Here is a 19,534-nt window from a genome sequence, read left to right as displayed (position 1 = left end):
GCAAATGAAAGGAAGCAGAGATTCAGGTGTTGGGAAACTAAAGACTTTCTGTCTCAGAAGAGGCTCTGGCTCCACCAGATCACCAACCAGCTCTGAGGATGAACCTCCACATCGTCTTCATGATGTAAGTTTGTTTTTGTTTTTTCAATGAGGAGCTAGCTACATTTTCAACAGCAAAAACTGGTGTGTTACCAACACCAAGTACTTAATAAACATGATTTGATTTAAAGATAACTGGGCAGAATTTTTCCCCTTGTCAATCTAACATTTCTCTTTCATACATTTTATTTATTGTTGGCTTTCAGGGCCCTGTGATGGACTGGTGACCTGTCCATGGTGAACCCTGCCTCTCATCTGATGGCTGCTGGAGATGGGCACCACCAGCCCTCCTCACCACCCTGCAGGGATCAGCCTGTTCAGATCATGGATGGAAAGATTTTAAGGTAATTTGTCTCCTTAAGTCCACACTTAAAACAGCTTCATAGTTAATGCCAACATCAACTGATTCTATGACATTACTGACTGTTTTTTTTTCTACTTCTAACATAAACAGGCAAAGAAGAAACCCAGAAATGTTTTTCCCCCCCAGGCATCCGGTCCCAATCATCATCAGTTCTCATGATGTCACATACACAGCGAGTACAAAACGTCTTAAAATTGTAATTGCTCTATTGTTCTTTTTTGTAGGTTTCTGTAAAGTGCAGTGAACGGGAATGTTCTGTCGTTGATCCTCACTGTCATTTTTTATTGTCACACTTAAATTTTCATGTTCATGTGTTCACTTTAGATGTGTAAACTGATAATTTATGTAAAGTTCATAAAGTTGTGAGTAAAATTGGACAATTTAAAAATGTTGGTAATAAAACAAAATATTTGAATTACCTTGGGCATCTTGTGTAATTAATCTTTCTATGTAATTGTAGCCTAAAGCAATGTAAGTACTGTAGTGTAGTTACGCATGTAATGTACAAAGTATAAATAAAGACTTATGAGTAATTAAAATTGTACTTTATTAGCAATAGCAGTAAATCAAAAATAAAAATTAAGTGTAATTTAAATGCATTACTAATATATTAGTAGTATATAAAAAATATATTGAAAGTATATTTTTAATATAACAAAAAGGCGTTCTGCTTGAATCGTTCTCCACACCTTATTTTTTATTTTCTAAAATGAAGATAAAAATTTATTGTTTGGTTTTATAATGTTTCTTGAGACTGTATTTGTTATAAATCAAAATCTATTTTTTTTATTAGCATCATAGCAGTGTGCATAATATCATAAAATTATTTGTTTTAATAAAGAAACAGAAACAAGTGGTGTTTACAATATATAACAGTAATCTGGTAAAGATAAAACTTCAGGAAAACTGGATATGATTAAATTGAGCCTTTTTTGAGTACATTTCTGTTGGTTAATCTTTATAGATCTGATACATTTGTTTGGATTTTTCAAGGTTGATTTTACAACCATGTCAGGTTTAGCCTTTGAACTATTTTTGCTTTATGTTTTTAGTTTCTTCTGTGGATGAAAAGAAAAATGTTTTCAGCCTGAAAGTCGCTGCCAAACGCTTCTGATCCTTTAGATCTGCATTGAATAACCAAAACCAGAAACAAGCTGTAAAGTACCAGGGAGCATTTTGGGCTAAAATTAAAACACCATCAACTGCTTGATCTGTGTCATATCTTGTAAATCAGACAGTATAAATGCTGCTTATGTGAAGAGTTGGAGGCATAAAGTTAAGAGGAGAAGATGGCCTAAGAGGACGGAGGGGAAGTGAGGCATTATCACCCCACTGGTTGTCATGGGGTTGGGGGTTGTGGTATTTGTGATGTTGGTGGTGACGGCGGTGATGACGGTTGCTGGAGATAAGAACGGTCCCAGTGTCTTGGTCAGGAAAGCCTGAAAACGGCTCAGTTTGTCAAAGACCTTCATGCTGGCCCGTTTCCTTCTGTTGGAGGTATTATTATATGAAAGCACCACTGCCTGGAACCAGGAGCCGTCCTGCTTACACATGAGCGGACCACCAGAGTCGCCCTGAAACAGAGAGAAGACGTATCATCCGCTAAATATTCTGAGTCAACCTTTTAAACCATCTTACCAACCACCAAAGTCCCTCTAGTTTCCCCACATTCACACCTCCAGCAGCTAATGCTTAGAGTCCAGTTTTCAGTTTTTAAGATCGTACCAAAACATCATTGTCAGCTCTCCATGTTAAAACTAAACACAAGGGAAATGTTTTCAGACTAAAGCTGCTTATTTCAGCTTATGGGAGTTTGTCAGAGGTTACAGTAGATCCTGTATCACATATAGCAAAAACATGCTTAACATGTTTAATTTATTTTGTTGCTAAATCAATTTTTATTTACATTCACTGCTTAGAATGTGGGGTTACGGTTATTCTTTATCAGGGTACCTCTTTTCCTTATTCAATAAATAAAAATATAATTTCTGCATACAGCATACAGAATAAATACTGATATTCTGAGAAAATGCTTGCTTAGAATGTCTTTCTTGATAATTTGATATGTTTTTGATAATATTCTAATTCATCGAGATGCACCTGTAAATAGAATGAGATTGATCTGTTTTTCTATTGAAATCATACTGGCTTCAGCATTTTAGCAGCTTAAATAAGGTTTTGTAATGCTGGAAAACACAAATTCGGAATTCATCATAAACCCCGGTGTACCTGTCCCAGAGTAAAGTCTTCTGTGCACATGCTGTCTGCTGCTGATGCATCCCCACAATTTAGCACTTTTGTCTGGAACTGCTGCAAAGGTTCCTCTAAAGTTGGAGAAAATAAAGAAGCTGTAATTTCTGGTAAAGTGGTTTGATCTGCATTGGTTCTCATGATTAGTCCAGCATCACCTCCTCCTGCTCCAGGGCTCCAGCCGGCGGCCCAGCATACGGCTCCCTCTGGGAATGTTCTTCCGTTGTCCAGGCAGATCGGCCAAATGTATTCGTTCAGGGTGGGGGACGACGACAGCGTCAGCACTGCGATGTTGGTTCCCGTCAGGTTGCTCATGCTGATATTTACCACATCAAACGATTTCTCAAACTGGTTCACGCCGTTCTGATTTAGCCGACCCAACACGACCGTCCACTCAGAGGCATTAGGGGGGCTGAGGGAGAGAGGATGGACTGAATTAGAGCTGAGCAGAAAATTATTTTACCAGTTTAAAAATTAAGTTGTCTCTATTAATGGTAATAATGTATAATGTTGGCATGTTTCTTCTCCCGTCATGCTCAGCTTCAGCGTACCCTGAGAAGCAGTTGGCGTTGGTCAGCACGTCCTTCTCAGACACCAGCGTCCCTCCACACACGTGCTGGCCGTTCTTCAGTAAGCTGGCCATCCACGGCCAGGCACCGGCCGACGCCACAGAAACTCCACCCGAAATCCTGGAAGCCAGTGGGGCCTGTCCACAGACCACACCTGGAGGAGGAAGACACAGGTAGACAGAATGAAACATCTCTCACAAACCCATTTGTGACGCTTAATTGGCACAGATGTCATTCAGACTTTCAGAACTTCACCTGAAGTTTCCAAATGTTTCCTTAAACAGTGAGGAACATTCCTGAAAATAACACTCTGAGCTATCTGGGGTCTTTCTGCTGCACTTAATGGGCAATGCAGAGTTTCCTTCCCAAAAACTTGCTAAGCTCGGTGGTCGAGGCGCCGAGGCGGTTCACCAGCGGTACACCATGTTTTTGTATTAAAAGATCAATCAATCAATCAATCAATCAATCAATCAATCAATCAATCAATCAAATTTTATTTGTATAGCACCTTTCACGAACAATGCATTTCAAAGTGCTTTACATCATAAGAACACAAAAATACAAAGTCATAGAACACAGTCAACAACATCACACTTTGCACATCAGATTATTCATTAATATTTCATGAGCATTTGATGTTCAGTCAATTTAAAAGATGTTAAATTGACAGTAAATGTAAAAATATCACTGGGTAATTATGTTACGGGAAGACATCGTCAGTGAAAAGCTATTTAAACTCACAATTATAGAGAATTAAAAACAACAAATAATAAAAAAACAATTCAAATATGTTGGCATCCAGTGATGGCATAGTTACTCTGAAAAAGTAACTTTAATCGGCTTACTGATTACTCCTTGAAAAAGTAACTTAGATTACTGATTACTTGATTTGGAAACTAAGTTACATTAAAAGTAACTTTTTTAGTTACTTTCAGCAGCTCTAACAACAACGCTCTGCCACCTGTGAATATTACATTGAGCTTTGCCAAAACTTCATTGCAAGTTATTTTATAAAGGTTAACATCAACAATGTGTCTCCACTTATAAGGTTGAACTGAAGGGGAGATTGTTTAATGGTTACAACAGTAGTAGTAATTTGTGTGTGATTGTGTGTGTTCCAGTATTGTCTGGAAAACTCTAAGAAGGATAATTTTAGAGTTCCCCTCCCTGACTCAGCCTCCAGGTTCTGTTCACTGTCAGAGCGCAGCGCACAGAGCTCCTCCTGCGGCTCCACACCTCAGATTTATGACAACTACATTAATATTAAAGATCATAATGGCGTTTATAAACGCTGTTCATATTAGTCTCGATGTTTGCAGTTTTCTGGAGCGCAAAGCGAAGTTCGACGTCATTCACAGCAATTAACTTGACATTAACAAAGACACAGCGGGACGGATCATCAGGGAATAGATGGAATTGGAAGGCTTGACTAAAACTACCTGGATGTCAGACAAATTATGGGGCTTATCTGTTTATTTCTAAGCCCAAATAAGTGTTCAAAAACAAGCCCAAAAATAACCTACAACTTATTAAGTTTGCTAACAACTTTAGAAAAAAACAAGCCCAAAGCTGCTTATAACAGTTGCACTTGGCGACAGAAACTCAAAACAGTTCCTTTTTCTCCAGCAACAAAATGCGCATCTCCCTCCATTGTTTACATTTCTGTCCTGGCGAGCCATCAGCTGCTGACTGTCGCATAGAAACGGGGATCACTCCCCAAGACACACAGAGGAAATGAATTACAAAAATAAAAAAAATAGTAAAGTACAGTGATTTGGACAAGTAACTTTAATCTGATTACTTGATTTGAAATAGCAAATCAAGTAACTGTGGCATTACTCGTTACTGAAAAAAGTGGTCTGACGTCACTGTTGGCATCATGGACCACATGGAAAACTGGAGTCTGTGCCGAATAACAGCAAAACGACATACAATCTGATAAATAAAGTTTTTCTTTCTATTTTGTCTTTATGTGAACCACTAGCGGAACAAGTCAGCGTCGGGCCGGGGGGCGGGGCCAATGACCGGGCCCCTCAGGCAGAGGCGCAAAAAGTGGGTATGCAGCACATGCAACGCATAGGGGCGCAGCACCAGAGGGGGCGCCAAAACCCCGTCTGGAGGGGGCGACGCGCCGATCATGTTTTCCCATACAGTTCAGCGCGCCTCACGCTCCTTCACCTCTCGCACACAACGAGGTAAATGTAGCGAGTTTTACACTTCACGTAGCGTCGCCTGGGGGGGGGGGGGGGATTTATGTTTTCGCATCCACCTGACTAATGTGCAGTTGCGCCACTGCCCTCAGGTGTATCACCTGCGCTGCTGGAAACTATTTAGCGGGGAGAGGAGGGCGTTTCTCGTTTCATTTTTACCTAGAAGCACATTGGCTAAACTGTGAGTCAAAAAGTCACTGACTACTGAATATTCCATTGAGGGACAGAAACTTTAACATTACATACATCTTTCTGAACAGGCGAGGGCGCACTTTCTCCGTCTATAACATCCATCCATCCCTTTTCTTTACACCCTTGTCCCTTATGGGGTCGGGAGGGGTGCTGGTGCCTATCTTCAGCTAACGTTCCGGGCGAGAGGCGGGGTCACCCTCACACCTAGGGACAATTTAGACCAATTAACCTGACAGTCATGTTTTTGGATTGTCGAGGAAACCCGAGAAAACCCACACATGCACAGGGAGAACATGCAAACTCCATGCAGAAAGACCGGGGCTGGGAATCGAACCCAGAACCAACTGCGCCACTGTGTAGCCTCCGTCTATAACAGTGGTTCTTATGAGTCGGTCTCAGGGGTTCGGCGGAGCCTCTGCCGCGGAGGTAAAGACACCTGTGTAAAGTCGTGATGACGCCCTGCTTTGCCATCACTTGCTGCAGAGGATCACGTTACATTGCTGAGCCAATCAGAGCTGCGGAGGAGCCCTGATTGGAGGAGCTCCACTCTCAGCATGGATTTGAACTTATGTCTTTAATTACTTCAGGAAACTCACGGTTTTTACCAAATTCTGTTGCTTTCGGTGTACTTCTAAATCTGCTCCTTAGTCGTATCTTTTTGGGGTTGGTACTGCCTCTAGTGGCGTGGGGGTGGTAACACAACTAATATAATTACATTACTAAATCAGAATACCGCAAAGTCTTTATTATTTATTATTAATTTTTCATTCTTATAAGATTGTAGAGCTAATTAATTGATCTAAACGAGACCTTAAAGTGGTTCCAGTTTCTCTCGATGGCCAACCTGTTGAAACTGTGGCAGATTTTAATACCTTGGGTCGTTCCTGGACAGTCAGGTCAACTTTGCTGAAAACACTGACTATATTTTGAAGAACTGTTTTCAGAGACTTTACCTTTCAAGAAGACTTAGTGATCATGGGGTGACCCAACTAGACTCTAGTTGGGTCACCCCTATGTCTTGAATTTGGGGGGGAATCATATTTTATTTATCACTACAGAAGGGTTCAGTGAATGCGCATATGAAACTGGTGGGTTCGGTACCTCAAAAAAGGTTAAGAACCACTGGTCTATAATCAGACATTAAAGCGACTTAAGCGACTTGAAACCATTCCTCCCTCCCCGGCACCCATCCGGGCCTATAGCTCCGCGCCTGATGTGAACCTTCATGCCACAATATCCCATCACTTTGCTGCTGCTACACCTGAATTTCCCCACTGTGGGACAGTAAATATAATTCTATTTTTCAGTTTTATTTTATTCCCACAGGTGATTGAGATCTTTCAGATTACGATCCCAAATGTCAAGGAGGTTGTTAAAAACTTGACAGCATCTACGTACAAAGAATCAGCATCTTTAAATAGACCAGGCAACAATGTCTCAGATTGAAGCTGTCCCTCTCTATCATTAGAGGATAATATTGATCTCTCTGTGACAGAAAACAAGTGGCTGATTACAAATACATTAAAACATAACAAGAGTCAGGTTTACTGTTACCTCTGATAGGCTACAGAAAGGAGACTTTTGTTAATCATTTTTGTTGGTGTGATTAGCAAATAACTGATACGTCTTGAAATCCTTTTATAGGTTTTTTGTTTTATCACAAAATCAATGAAATCAAGATACTCACGCTGAGGTTCAGTTGTTGTGATTTGTGGATGAATAGTAGGGTTGAAGGTTGTACAGGAAACGTTTAAGTCACTGTCCGTCCCGTTGGACGTGAATCTGATGAAGCCCGGCTGGTTTCTAGTGATGTGACTGTTGATCCAGTCATTGTACTGGGACACTCTTGCATAGACTGCTGGGAAATTTGGCTCAGCACAACCAACACCAAAACTCACAATTCCAGCCTGAATCCATCGATCACCCTGCTTGGTCACTAGTGGACCTCCAGAATCTCCCTGTAGGACCAGAAACATTTAGTTTGAAGCAGGTGAGGAGAAGAAATCAGTGCAGGAAGTGAAATCTGATAAAAACAGTTAAGACTTACAAAACATGGTCCCTTCCCTCCTTCACGAAACCCAGCACATATCATGTTGTCAGTAATCTGGTCTCCTAATATTTCACTGTAATCACAACTGCATTGACCATTTCCCACAATATCTGTCTCAACTTCCAAAAGGTTTCCTGGGGAAGGAAGTGACTCTAAAGGAGACACAAATTCAAAGAAAAAGGATAAGAAATGACGAGAATAACATTCAGTAAACTGCCATCAGGATTTTGTGACAGACATCACCACTTATTTGTGATATTTTTTATTTCTACGAAACTGTCGTCAGGCCTGTTTTAGTATGTTCTCTGATCATAAATGGAGTCAGATATTTCCAGCTCACCAAACAATCCAGTGTTGCCCCAGCCAGTAACCCAGGATGGATCCCCGCTGTAGAAGGAGCTGTTTGAATCCGCCAGGCAGACGGGGGAGATGTAACTGGTGAAGTTCACTGGTTCAGAGAGCCTCAGCAGGGCAATGTCGTTGTTGACAGAACTGTAGTTAGGGTGAGAAATGATCTGGGATACTTTCCGAATAACTTCGTTTGGGTTGGATCCCTCCTGACTCTGACGACCCAGATACACCGTCACAAGAGATGGGATCGCATCAAGCCTGTTGTAAACAAAAGATAAAGATAATTATACATTTAGTTGAACCACCAATGAGATAAGAGAATACATTTTACCTCATATAATCTGCTATACACAGGTATTGTTAGCTTCAGCTCCTCTGTGTTAAAGACAGCAGGCAGCAGTGTGAAAACAGTCAATCTCTCCATGATGATCTCTTATGAATCAACATCTTCCAGCCACAGAGCAGTCTCTGAACTCAACTTTTATGTTCTCAGAATATTAGTTTTCTCCACCGTGAGAGTTCATGTTATGGAGCAACAATTTGTCAAACTTGAAGGCTTTCATTTCCTTTTAACTTTAACTTCTGCTTTATTAAGTAATGACTTTTAGAATATAGGGTACTTTATTTTAATTACAGTTTTTATGAAATCCTTATTGCTGATAGTGTGTTTATAATCATTGAATAGAGGTATTTTTGTGTATCTTAATTTTATTTTGAGTAAAAATAAAAAACATCTGAAGCTCCTGCTTCACCACTTCTTTTCCAACTGATCAGTTATATCTGGCTTTCAGCTGAGGTATTTTTGCTGGTCTTGTTTCTTACCCTTGGACACAGTGAGCCGCAGTCAGCACCCACTGGTCGTTGATCAGAGATCCTCCACAGAAGTGGCCATAGATGTGCAGACTGACCTGCCAGGGCCAGCTGCCTGCAGGAGCTGCCTGTCCTCCAACAATCCTGGTGTTGAGTGAAGGTTGACCACAAACTGAGAAAAACAGGAGATGGGATTATAATTCTGCTCTGAGCAAATCTATCTGATAGACACTCAGCAGGCTGATTCTGGGATATATCTGAGGCATACCTGTCAAGTCTCCTGTTGTGGCCGGGAAACTACAGTTTTTTACCTCCTGTCCTGCCGTTGTCCCATATTACTATTTTCCCATAAATATCCCAGATTGTGCCGCCGTTAGTTGCTCTCCCAGGTCTTACGGTATTTTTATACAGTTCCCTCCCCCCGCTCTTACGTAATTACTCTGTGTTCGTGTACCCCCCCGCCCCTCATCGCCGGACAGCGGCAGATACTGTATTCTGAACACCAAAACTTGACCGGTATGATCTGAGGTCAAGAGGTAGAACTGGTTTTCTTTAATGTATGAGAACTGCTTTTGTGTTACCATCAAATTGCTTAACAAAGATTATGCGAGTAGTACCTTCAGATATGTTTATTGTTGTTTGGGTGAAGGAGGGTGTGCAGGAAACATTGCGGTCACTTTCAGTCCCGTTGGATTTAAAGTTGATGAAGCCCAGCTGGTTTCTGGTGATGTGACTGTTGATCCAGTCATTGTACTGGGACACTCTTGCATAGACTGCTGGGAAATATGGTTTGGCACAACCAACACCAAAACTCACAATTCCAGCCTGAATCCATCGATCACCCTGCTTGGTCACTAGTGGACCTCCAGAATCTCCCTGTAGGACCAGAAACATTTAGTTTGAAGCAGGTGAGGAGAAGAAATCAGTGCAGGAAGTGAAATCTGATAAAAACAGTTAAGACTTACAAAACATGGTCCCTTCCCTCCTTCACGAAACCCAGCACATATCATGTTGTCAGTAATCTGGTCTCCTAATATTTCACTGTAATCACAACTGCATTGACCATTTCCCACAATATCTGTCTCAACTTCCAAAAGGTTTCCTGGGGAAGGAAGTGACTCTAAAGGAGACACAAATTCAAAGAAAAAGGATAAGAAATGACGAGAATAACATTCAGTAAACTGCCATCAGGATTTTGTGACAGACATCACCACTTATTTGTGATATTTTTTATTTCTACGAAACTGTCGTCAGGCCTGTTTTAGTATGTTCTCTGATCATAAATGGAGTCAGATATTTCCAGCTCACCAAACAATCCAGTGTTGCCCCAGCCAGTAACCCAGGATGGATCCCCGCTGTAGAAGGAGCTGTTTGAATCCGCCAGGCAGACGGGGGAGATGTAACTGGTGAAGTTCACTGGTTCAGAGAGCCTCAGCAGGGCAATGTCGTTGTTGACAGAACTGTAGTTAGGGTGAGAAATGATCTGGGATACTTTCCGAATAACTTCGTTTGGGTTGGATCCGTTCTGAAACTGACGGCCCAGATACACCGTCACACCAGATGGATTACCACCAAGCCTGTTGAATGAGAAAATCAGAACATTGAAAACCACATTTTAACATTAACATTCAGGATTTATTTGAAACACAAATCTTTGTTGGCAATGCTCACTGAACATTAAAGCTCAGTTTCGTAAAATTATTTCATACACGATCATGTCCATGTTAACTTGTCATGGTAGTTTTCATGATTACACTTTTTGTGCTTTGCTGGAGCCAACAGCTAAATTAATACCAGATCTAGACCTCACACCTATTTAAAAGTGTAATGTGAATGGATCTGAATTGGTTTATGAACTGATCGGTTATCTGACTGAGCTGTTTCTTCTAGTCTTGTTTCTTACCATTCGACACAGTGAGCCGCAGTCAGCACCCACTGGTTGTTGATCAGAGATCCTCCACAGAAGTGGCTGGAGGAGAGGTGCAGACTGACCTGCCAGGGCCAGCTGCCTGCAGGAGCTGCCTGTCCTCCAACAATCCTGGTGTTGAGTGAAGGTTGACCACAAACTGAGAAAAGATTAGATTAAATCCTGAATGGTAAATCTTTTCTGAGCTTTGTCAGATAAATACAAAACAGGATAATCCAGAGAGCGAGATCTGAGGTCCAAATGTAGAAATTGATTCAAAATATTCAGCAATGCAACACTGATTATGTGTTACTATCAAATAGTCTTCTTTGTTTGCAGTACCTTCAGATATGTTTATTAATGGGGTGAAGGTGGGAGTTGTCAGAGTCGTTGTTGTTGTGGTTGATGGATGAATTGTAGGGTTGGAGGTTGTACTGGAAACGCTGAGATGACCGTCCATCCCATTGGACGTGAAGGTGATGAAGCCCGGCTGGTTGGTGTTGATAAGGCTGTTGATCCAGCTCTCATACTGGGACACTCTGGTGTAGACTCCTGGGAAGTTTGGCTGAGCACATCCTTCTCCAAAACTTACAATTCCTGATTGAATCCAGCGGTCCCCCTGCTTGCTCACCATCGGGCCGCCTGAATCCCCCTGGAAGATCAGAACATTTTCCCAGATGAGAAGAGAACTACTGTCTGCAGACAATAACAACCTGATGTGAACAGATGATCACCTGACAGGAGTCCTTCCCTCCCTCTAGTAACCCGGCACATATCATGTTGTCAGTAATGGCGCTGTCCCCATAGCTAGACTTGCACTGCGTGTTCCCCACAACTGGCACCTCCACCTCCATCAGGTTTTGAGGAGACGGAAGAGAAACTGAGGACATAATGAATACATCTGTAAGTGTTAAAACCTGGTTTATCTCTTCCTTTCCATGTGTATTGTTGGTTTACTCCCCACCTCCACTCCCAATGTTGCCCCAGCCAGTGATCCAGGAGTTAACCCCGCTGGAGAAGATGCTGCCTGCGGCGGCTAGGCAGACTGGTGATATATAACTGGTGAAAGTGACTGGTGCAGAGAGCCTCAGCAGGGCAATGTCATTGTTGGAAGATTGAACATCATAGTTGGGATGAGAAATGATCTGTGCTGCCGTCCGAGAGACTTCGTTTGGGTTGGATCCCTGCTGACTCTGACGACCCAGATACATCGTCACTGTCCTACCATTAACCCTGTTAAATGAAAACATTTAATTAATTAACATTTAACTTTATATCATCAAAATTCAGGATTTACTTGAATTTGGCGAACGTTATATGTGTGCATTGTAAAACATTTAGTTGTGTCGATTATCTTCTACTCTTAAGTCACATAAATTTAGCGAGTTTTAGATTTTGAACCTAAATGTGTGAAAGATAAATTTATTGTAGTAAGTTGTGTTAACATTTTATTAATTTGGTCAAACCTCCAAGAGCTGAATAAATTAGTTTTTAGGTTAGCACTTAAAAAAACTGAAAGAAGAAAAGGACAGGAGTGGGAACGATTTCCCAGGGTGCTTAGCGGCATGTTTTCATATCGTGTGTTGCACCGCGAGTCAGATTGAAGAGTTACATCGATCTGACTTTCATGTGTTATTAAGGTAAATGTTTATTTCAAAGCTTGAGGATAATATTCTGTTCAGACTAAATGTTTCTGGGCAGAATTTTATTGTGCTGTTTAATAAAAGTCATTATTAGATCAGAAGTTTTATTCATGCAATTTGAAACAAGAATTATTCTAAAGTAAAATTAGTTACTGCAACTTGGTATTGTGAGTAAATATAATAGAGAAATGTGGCTCTTTAACGAGGTGTGGGAAGTTTTTTCTTGTGAAATAATTAGTTGGTTTATATTACAGCAGTTAAATTTCACAATTCATGATTAATGAACTTAAAAAACAAAACAATGCTTAGACATCTTGTCTCTTGTTGTTAAATCTACTTCATGAACCTCAATTTCTGAGTTAAAACCAAAACAGTTTTCTTGTTAAATTAACAAGAAGTCTTTCTTTCAAGTTAAACCACCTTCAAATGTTTACAGTGTAGATGGTAACTGTGCCGTTAGTGTTGTTGCAAGTGTACCTTTAGCACCCCCAACAGGTCATTTTGTGAATAGCCAGACCGGTGACAGTAAAGGAAGAAGGAAATGGATGGATGTTTACATGGTGCTGATGACTGACTGTAATCCACCTGCATCTGCCTCCGTCCTTCGTATTTCCTGGTATCGTCTATACTGTTTATTATTATCATGTATACTGTTTATTATCTACTTATGTTTCGTTCTTTCACTATATTTTTCTGTATCAAAAAAAGTACATGTTGTAATTGTATTTTTGTTGTATTTTATTTCAGTTTCACACTTTCTACCCAGGGGTGAAAGTAGTTTTAAATTCTTGGAGGTACCATGACAAAAATTTCTGTGCTGATTAATTTTTTTGCGAAGCGATAAAAGCTGGTAGCTCTTGAATTGCTACAGAATAAAGCTGTTTTCCCTCAGCCCACTGACACCTTGAGACACCATGAGACCTAAACTCTGAACATCATGGAGTCATCCCAGTTTTCCATGTCTGGCATATAACCATTCATTTTATCTTTTAAACTGGTTCTATTGATCCTGTGTCCAGACAGAGGGATAATCAGCAGCCCAGCATCATGACCTGTTTGTTCTGCAGATCCTGCAGCTTCATCTTCCTAACATGGCTCCTCCTCACCCTGAGTCTCACCCTGACAGGAGGAACCACAGAGCTCTGTGAGGTTAAAGCTCATCTTCTGAAGTTGGGATGTTTTTCCTCCAACAGGTTCCAGAGGAATCACCTCAAACCAGATGTTGGACTGGATTTTATTTCACTGTCATTTGTGAATGTTGGAGCCTCATTTTCAGCAGTGGAGCTATAAAGGTTGAAAAAGGTTTTAATTTTGGAGAAAATCTCATCAACATCAATATTTCTACTAACTAAGAGGCAAAAAAATAGTTTGATAGATGAAAAGCCTCTCAGACTCTGAGCTCAAAGCGAGATGCCAGAGAGCAATAAAACAGTGTTTTTTAATTAGACAATTAATTTAATTCCACATAATTATCTCGGTAGAAGCCATTTGTTTGTTAAATACTTAATGAAACATATTTACCGTGTTTGATGTTTGTTGTGAATGACGTATACTCACAAAAAACGAGGTAATTAGTCCAAGTTTGTCTATTGAACGTTCAGAAACTACAGCAGCTGTGATTCGCCACAGCAAAGGTAAAACAACCTGAACAGGTGATCAACTCTAAACCAGTCGCACCTTTTTACTCTGTTATTTAAGCACACCTGTTGCCATGGCAACCTCCTGGGCTATACCAGAGATTAAGTTAAAAACAAAACATTCAGTCCGTTACGATATCAGGTTTTCAGGCTTGATATTTATTTTGCGATCATTAATAAACCTCCCTGAACTCAGCAGTGGTTGATTAGTTCAGCTTTAACTCCTGCTCTGCTCATTATTTTGGTAATGGAACCGAAACGCACAGAATTGCGCAACACCTTGTTGAAACAATAATTACTGAGATTATTATTGTTGTTGGGTCATTTATTTGAACACGTTTTGTTGATTTTTTTGTTGTTGTTCTTTAATAAAGTTCTGAACGTTTTAAGCCAATCAGAGGAGGACCTGCTGGTCTCAGCCTCCTGGCGGCGTTCAGTTTGTCACCTAATGCCGAGATCGACTCAAAACCTTCCGCGATCGACGTTTTGCACCGCTGGTCTAGCAAAGCACGAACAGATCAGAAACAAAATGGAATGGGAAAAAAATTATTTATTAACTGATTAAGTCGTGTTTTAGATTGTTCTTGAGAAACGAGTCAGTCACAGCTGCACAGTGAACCCGTTGATTCTTTACAGCAGACAGCCGCTCCCCTCTCTTGCAGGTACAGCGGTACCCTGCTAAATCTTTTGGGGGTGCGGTACCCTGCCGTACCCCCCTACTTTCACCCCTGTTTCTACGTTATTAAACCTGTGGACAAAGAGAACTGTCTCCAGAGTCTTAATGGAAGAAAACTGTTGAACCTTGCTGCCGGTCCTCTTCTTCGTAGTGTGAAGTGGGAAAGACAGTACAGTAACACTACATTAAACTCAGTTTTCTTAAATTACTTCATACGTTATCATAACCATGTTCACAGGCCATGGTAGTTTAGATGTTTAAACATTTTGTGCTTTGCTGGAGCTGACAGGAAAATGAAGACGAGATCTAAACTTCACATATTTACAAGTGTAATGAATGGATCTGAATCGGTTTATGAAGTGATCGGTTATCTGACTGAGGTGTTTTTGCTGGTTTTGTTTCTTACCCTCGGACACAGTGAGCCGCAGTCAGCACCCACTGGCTGTTGATCAGAGATCCTCCACAGAAGTGGCTGGAGGAGAGGTGCAGACTGACCTGCCAGGGCCAGCTGCCTGCAGGAGCTGCCTGTCCTCCAACAATCCTGGTGTTGAGTGAAGGGGAAGGTTGACCACAAACTGAAAAATAGAGATTCAACATTCACTCTGCTCTGTCATCATCCAATCACAGCAAGTCTGTCCCAACAGCAACTACAGGAAAACTGATTTCATGTGTGAAGTTTTAGAGATTTGACCTACCGGAGAGCTGTGAGTCACAGTCTGAAAAATGGGGAGAAAAAAACATATTTTCATAAATCTTTAAAATACATTTCTCTGATGTGTTTTCCTGTTTCAGTTCTTTACTAAACAGTAGCCATAGCTCCTGATTAAGGGACACAAATGCAGCTACTTCATAATAATTAATGAATTTTTAGAAGATTTTGAAACAAAAGCAGCAGATTTCAGCTTCCTGGGTTGTGTTGCTTGTCCTGGGCTCATCCCTAGCGGTGGATGGATAATATGTATAAATGTTTTGTGACGATACAACAGTGAACTTCAACATATTTCATTGAGATTTTACATGATGGCCCAACACAAAGCTGTGTTTACAGTTAATATTAGACAGCTGTGTAATGCATTTAAATTCAGCCTCATTAACTATGATGCCCCTAAATAAAATCCTATGAAACCAGTTGCCTCCACACGTAACTAGTTAATAGGTTTTACCTGTAAGTAATTTAATCAGGATGTTCAGTTGAAATATTCTCTTTAAGAGTATTACATATTCTTCATCATACTGGCATTCCCAGTCGGTTCAGGAAGGAAACAGGTTCTGTTTGTCCCGTCTTGTAGGAGAACCTACGGGTCAGGTGGAGATGCTGGCTATCAGTTCTGAATGCAGTAAAGGTCACTCAGCCAGGAAGAAGCCAGTGCTCTAAAGCAACTTAAAAAGCCAGATTACAGTTTGCAAATCAGAATTTAGCTTTGTTATTGTTCATGTTTCCAGACTCTTTCTGTTCTCCTGGTGGGTAAAAGTCTGACATTTTCCCAAAACAATTTCTGAAGAAAGTGAAATAACTCTCAGACTGATCATTTGTAACAGTTGATCAAATGGACCTGAAAGCCTCCTATTGTCCACTGTAATGTTTTGTTCTGTCAATCATCAATTGGCCAAGTTAATGTTTGGAAACAAAGTTAATGTTTTTGAGATTACACAATTCTAAAGGTAAAACATCACTGAGTTTTTCTCAACAGTAGCAATCACTGCAAGTCGCTTTAATCACTCTGTCCTGAACCAGCGTTATGTCTTCTGTAATGCCCAACGAACAAATCATTTTGTTTTTCTAAGCTGGTCGTGTTCAACCGGATTTGTAACTTGACACACATCTTATGAGTTGTTCTGAAACCTCAGCAGTTTCCTGTTCTACCAGTTTATTTCTGTACCTGATTCACATAAATAAAAGTGAAAAGATTTATATGTTTTAAAAGAAAAGACTTTAAAAAAGCAGACGAGGTGAAACTCCTTGGTCAGTTTACTTATCATATAGCAGCATTTTTACTCAGTAAATAATATACTCAGTAATGACACCTGTTGTCCAGGAGGAACTCTAGTGAGTGTGAAAATAATATGCCTCGAGCGTTGTTAGGATGTCTTAGTTTACGGTCTTACATTGACCTTGTGAACTGAATAAAAACCTCTCCTCTCTTATTCATCCAAAAAACAAAAAAGCTTAACGGTGCAGGTTCTTTGAAAGCATTTTTATAGAGCCTGCTGTATCAGGTGCTGCAGATATCCACAGAAAAATAACTATTTATGTGTTAGAGTAAAACATCTCCAAATAATTTAGACATTAAAACATCTTTCAGACTTCAGATGGTTGTAGATCGCTTCAGTTAGTTTGAAAATCGGTTTGCTATTTCTAACCTTATATATTTTTTCCTAATGCTGCAAATTTGCCCTCACTATACAGTCTTTCAACTTATTAATTTTTGTGATGTTATTACCTTGTTTGAATCACCATGCCTTAATTTGTCTACAACTTTGCTGCTGTCACATCTGATAATAAAGGACATTTCTGTTCAGTTTTTCTAGTCTTTGCATTCTTACCTTTGACCAGCAGCGTCAGCAGAGCCGCCACACAGATCAGCTTGTTGAAGGCCATCACTGCCGCTTGTCTGCAGCTGAGCTGCTCTTGTTTATATAACCAACATACAACTTTTTAATGACACCCCCAATGAGTCAGCTGCTTGGCAACAACTCACCTGGTATTCAGCATATGCAGGAAGTGGACCGGCGTCGCATGCGGGTGTTTTTATGAGTATCTGTGGAAAAAAATATCTCAATAAAACGTACAGATGAATGTTAATGCTATAGTGAAAAACAGATCAGTTTTCTATTTATTGCAGGTTCTATATTGTGCCAAGTTCCAGTATAAAAATCAAGAAGGATCGGTCCTTCTTGACAAAGTTATGCAGGAACTTTGCCAACATATGGGTGTGTCTGTCTTCTAAAAACTGAAGAATTAAATCAACATAAACCATCTAATCCGGTTATGTTAGATTCCATTGTGTTGGTTTACTTTCATATTTAATCATAATTCAGTAAGTCACATTTATTTAAGCACAGTTTAGCAACAAGGCATTTCAAAGTGCTTCACATGAAAATAACAATGTTACATTATGTGGAAAAAGGAACCATGAATTCACCTTAATTTACACAAAAACTTGTTTTTAATAAACAAAAACAAAAAAAAAAACAAAACTAAACAAAACAGGCTTTGTGCAAATTGTACTGCTATTGATATACTATCTTTAACAGACTCATAACATATGAAGGCTCTGAAGAGGCTAAATAATGCAAAGAGTCAAAATAAAACCTCAACATTGCCAAAAAATTCCAGTATAAAACTTAACATTCAAAGGCAAAAACAGGTTCCATTACAATAAACAATCCAGAGTTACTGAATGAAAACTTCCTGATAGCATGGCGGCTAGCTGGTTACTGCTAGCTCTGATTGGCTGTTTCTGACTGAGCAGAGTGATTATTGTTGAAGAAGATTTTAGGTTATCTTAAGAAACTCTCTGGCTCGATCTTCTTCTCACGGATCCCAGGTTCTCCCGGCGGGCCGCGTGTTGCCACACAGAAAACAACAATGAGTGCAGACGCCACAGAATTACAGAGTTTAATCCAATAGAAGACAACGCATAAAATTACAACAGAAACTGCAGAACAACAGAGACATACATTCATTTACCTGAGACAAAGAGGACAGAGAAAAAGAAGGCAAAGACGCGTCTTTAGAGCGCTGATGCAAAAGCAAAACAAGGCAGCAATCTGATCTGTTACTCCTGCGTACAAATTTTTATAGCAAAGGCGTATTCTCGTCTTTAATATATTCAAATAAGGCGCATCTTTGCTCATCCAACCAGGAGCTGTCTCGGACCCTTTTAAAAAGTTAGAAACTCCCTGCAGTTTGCTTCCAAGATGAAAGACCATTTTGTCCCCGTTGTTTAAACACAGTGAGAGCAGAGCTTCTCCTGAACTCCTGCTGTTTTAAGGCCATCTGGGCAAAGAAAAACAGAGAAAGGTATTTCACAGACAGGTGTGAAATCTGGAATCTCTCCTGCTTTCTCCCTACTCAGAAAGCTGAAGCAAAGGTTATCTCCACAAACCTAATTTTGTTCTTCTGCATTCAGCACCTCAAAAGATTGAGCCTTGGCACAAACCAAAGTAATACATAAAATCAACAGAACAGAATGGGGTAAAATTCATTTTCATTCACACCATTTCCATTTGATTCCAATATAGTAACAGATAATACAATTTCAAAATACATTCATCACTGACTAAATTAGTAATTCTAAAACAATTAAACTATTTTCAGTCAGAGCATGCTATGAATAAGAAAAATGTCTTACAAATTAAATGTCAGTGGTTTTAACATTCTTTGTTGTATTCAGTTTTACACCGTCCCAGATGTTAGTTTTGAAGACTTTCTGATCTTCCGTGAACAGAACAAACTTCTCTCTCCCGCTCATCCAAGTGATGCTGCCTTCCTGCAGTATAACTTGGATTATGGATTATGGATTATGGCTTCCTGTCCTCTGATAACACAGTGAGGCCTCAGTGAGATCCCTTTTGATCGCTGTTTTCCTTCCCGTAAGTTGAATAGTTTCAGTTTAAATCATTAACACAAACCTGTTCTAGCAACACCGATGCGTCGGCGCATGTATCAAGCCCCATAGACCAACACTCGTGTCGGTGCGCGTATTGGTTTCAGCTAGTCACGTGACCAATACAGGAACTGTTTCAAAATGACGCTGGATGCCAAACTGTGTTT

The 19,534-nt window shown here is 40.2% G+C and overlaps 1 protein-coding gene and 1 long non-coding RNA gene across 2 annotated transcripts; one reads left to right on the top strand and one right to left on the bottom strand.

Moving 5' to 3' along the window:
* On the top strand, positions 1 to 881 carry LOC148158165 (uncharacterized). Its single transcript, XR_015763948.1, has 2 exons — positions 1 to 124; positions 306 to 881. It is a non-coding gene; the product is annotated as an uncharacterized LOC148158165 (long non-coding RNA).
* A 258-nt stretch (positions 882 to 1,139) lies between these two features.
* On the bottom strand, positions 1,140 to 17,437 carry LOC106923670 (transmembrane protease serine 9-like). Its single transcript, XM_088007797.1, has 18 exons — positions 17,302 to 17,437; positions 15,453 to 15,473; positions 15,164 to 15,332; positions 11,766 to 12,034; positions 11,536 to 11,681; positions 11,144 to 11,453; positions 10,799 to 10,961; positions 10,204 to 10,472; positions 9,861 to 10,015; positions 9,513 to 9,771; positions 8,908 to 9,067; positions 8,075 to 8,343; positions 7,732 to 7,886; positions 7,372 to 7,642; positions 3,265 to 3,436; positions 2,872 to 3,125; positions 2,693 to 2,787; positions 1,140 to 2,037 (listed from the first exon to the last, which is right to left on the bottom strand). The coding sequence occupies exons 1-18, from the start codon at positions 17,354 to 17,356 to the stop codon at positions 1,714 to 1,716; spliced, it is 3,516 nt and encodes a 1,171-aa protein (XP_087863923.1). The 5' UTR covers positions 17,357 to 17,437; the 3' UTR covers positions 1,140 to 1,713.
* Positions 17,438 to 19,534: the final 2,097 nt, after the last annotated feature.

The sequence above is a fragment of the Poecilia mexicana genome, unplaced genomic scaffold (genome assembly GCF_051168715.1).
Source record: "Poecilia mexicana isolate PSO_F unplaced genomic scaffold, ASM5116871v1 scaffold_8, whole genome shotgun sequence".
NCBI classification, from domain to species: Eukaryota; Metazoa; Chordata; class Actinopteri; order Cyprinodontiformes; family Poeciliidae; genus Poecilia; species Poecilia mexicana.
The sequence above is the reverse complement of the archived record's forward strand: the minus strand, read 5'-3'. Positions and strand labels throughout refer to the sequence as shown.

Bases quoted from the DNA above. Each gene is read 5' to 3' on its own strand.
- LOC106923670 (XM_088007797.1), bottom strand. From the start codon at position 17,356: ATGGCCTTCAACAAGCTGATCTGTGTGGCGGCTCTGCTGACGCTGCTG. The intron at 12,035-15,163 runs GTAAGAAACAAA...TTCATTTAACAG, and splicing joins GCGGCTCACTGTGTCCGAGG to GGTTAATGGTAGGACAGTGA. The intron at 10,962-11,143 runs GTACTGCAAACA...ATCTTTTCTCAG, and splicing joins ATTAATAAACATATCTGAAG to TTTGTGGTCAACCTTCACTC.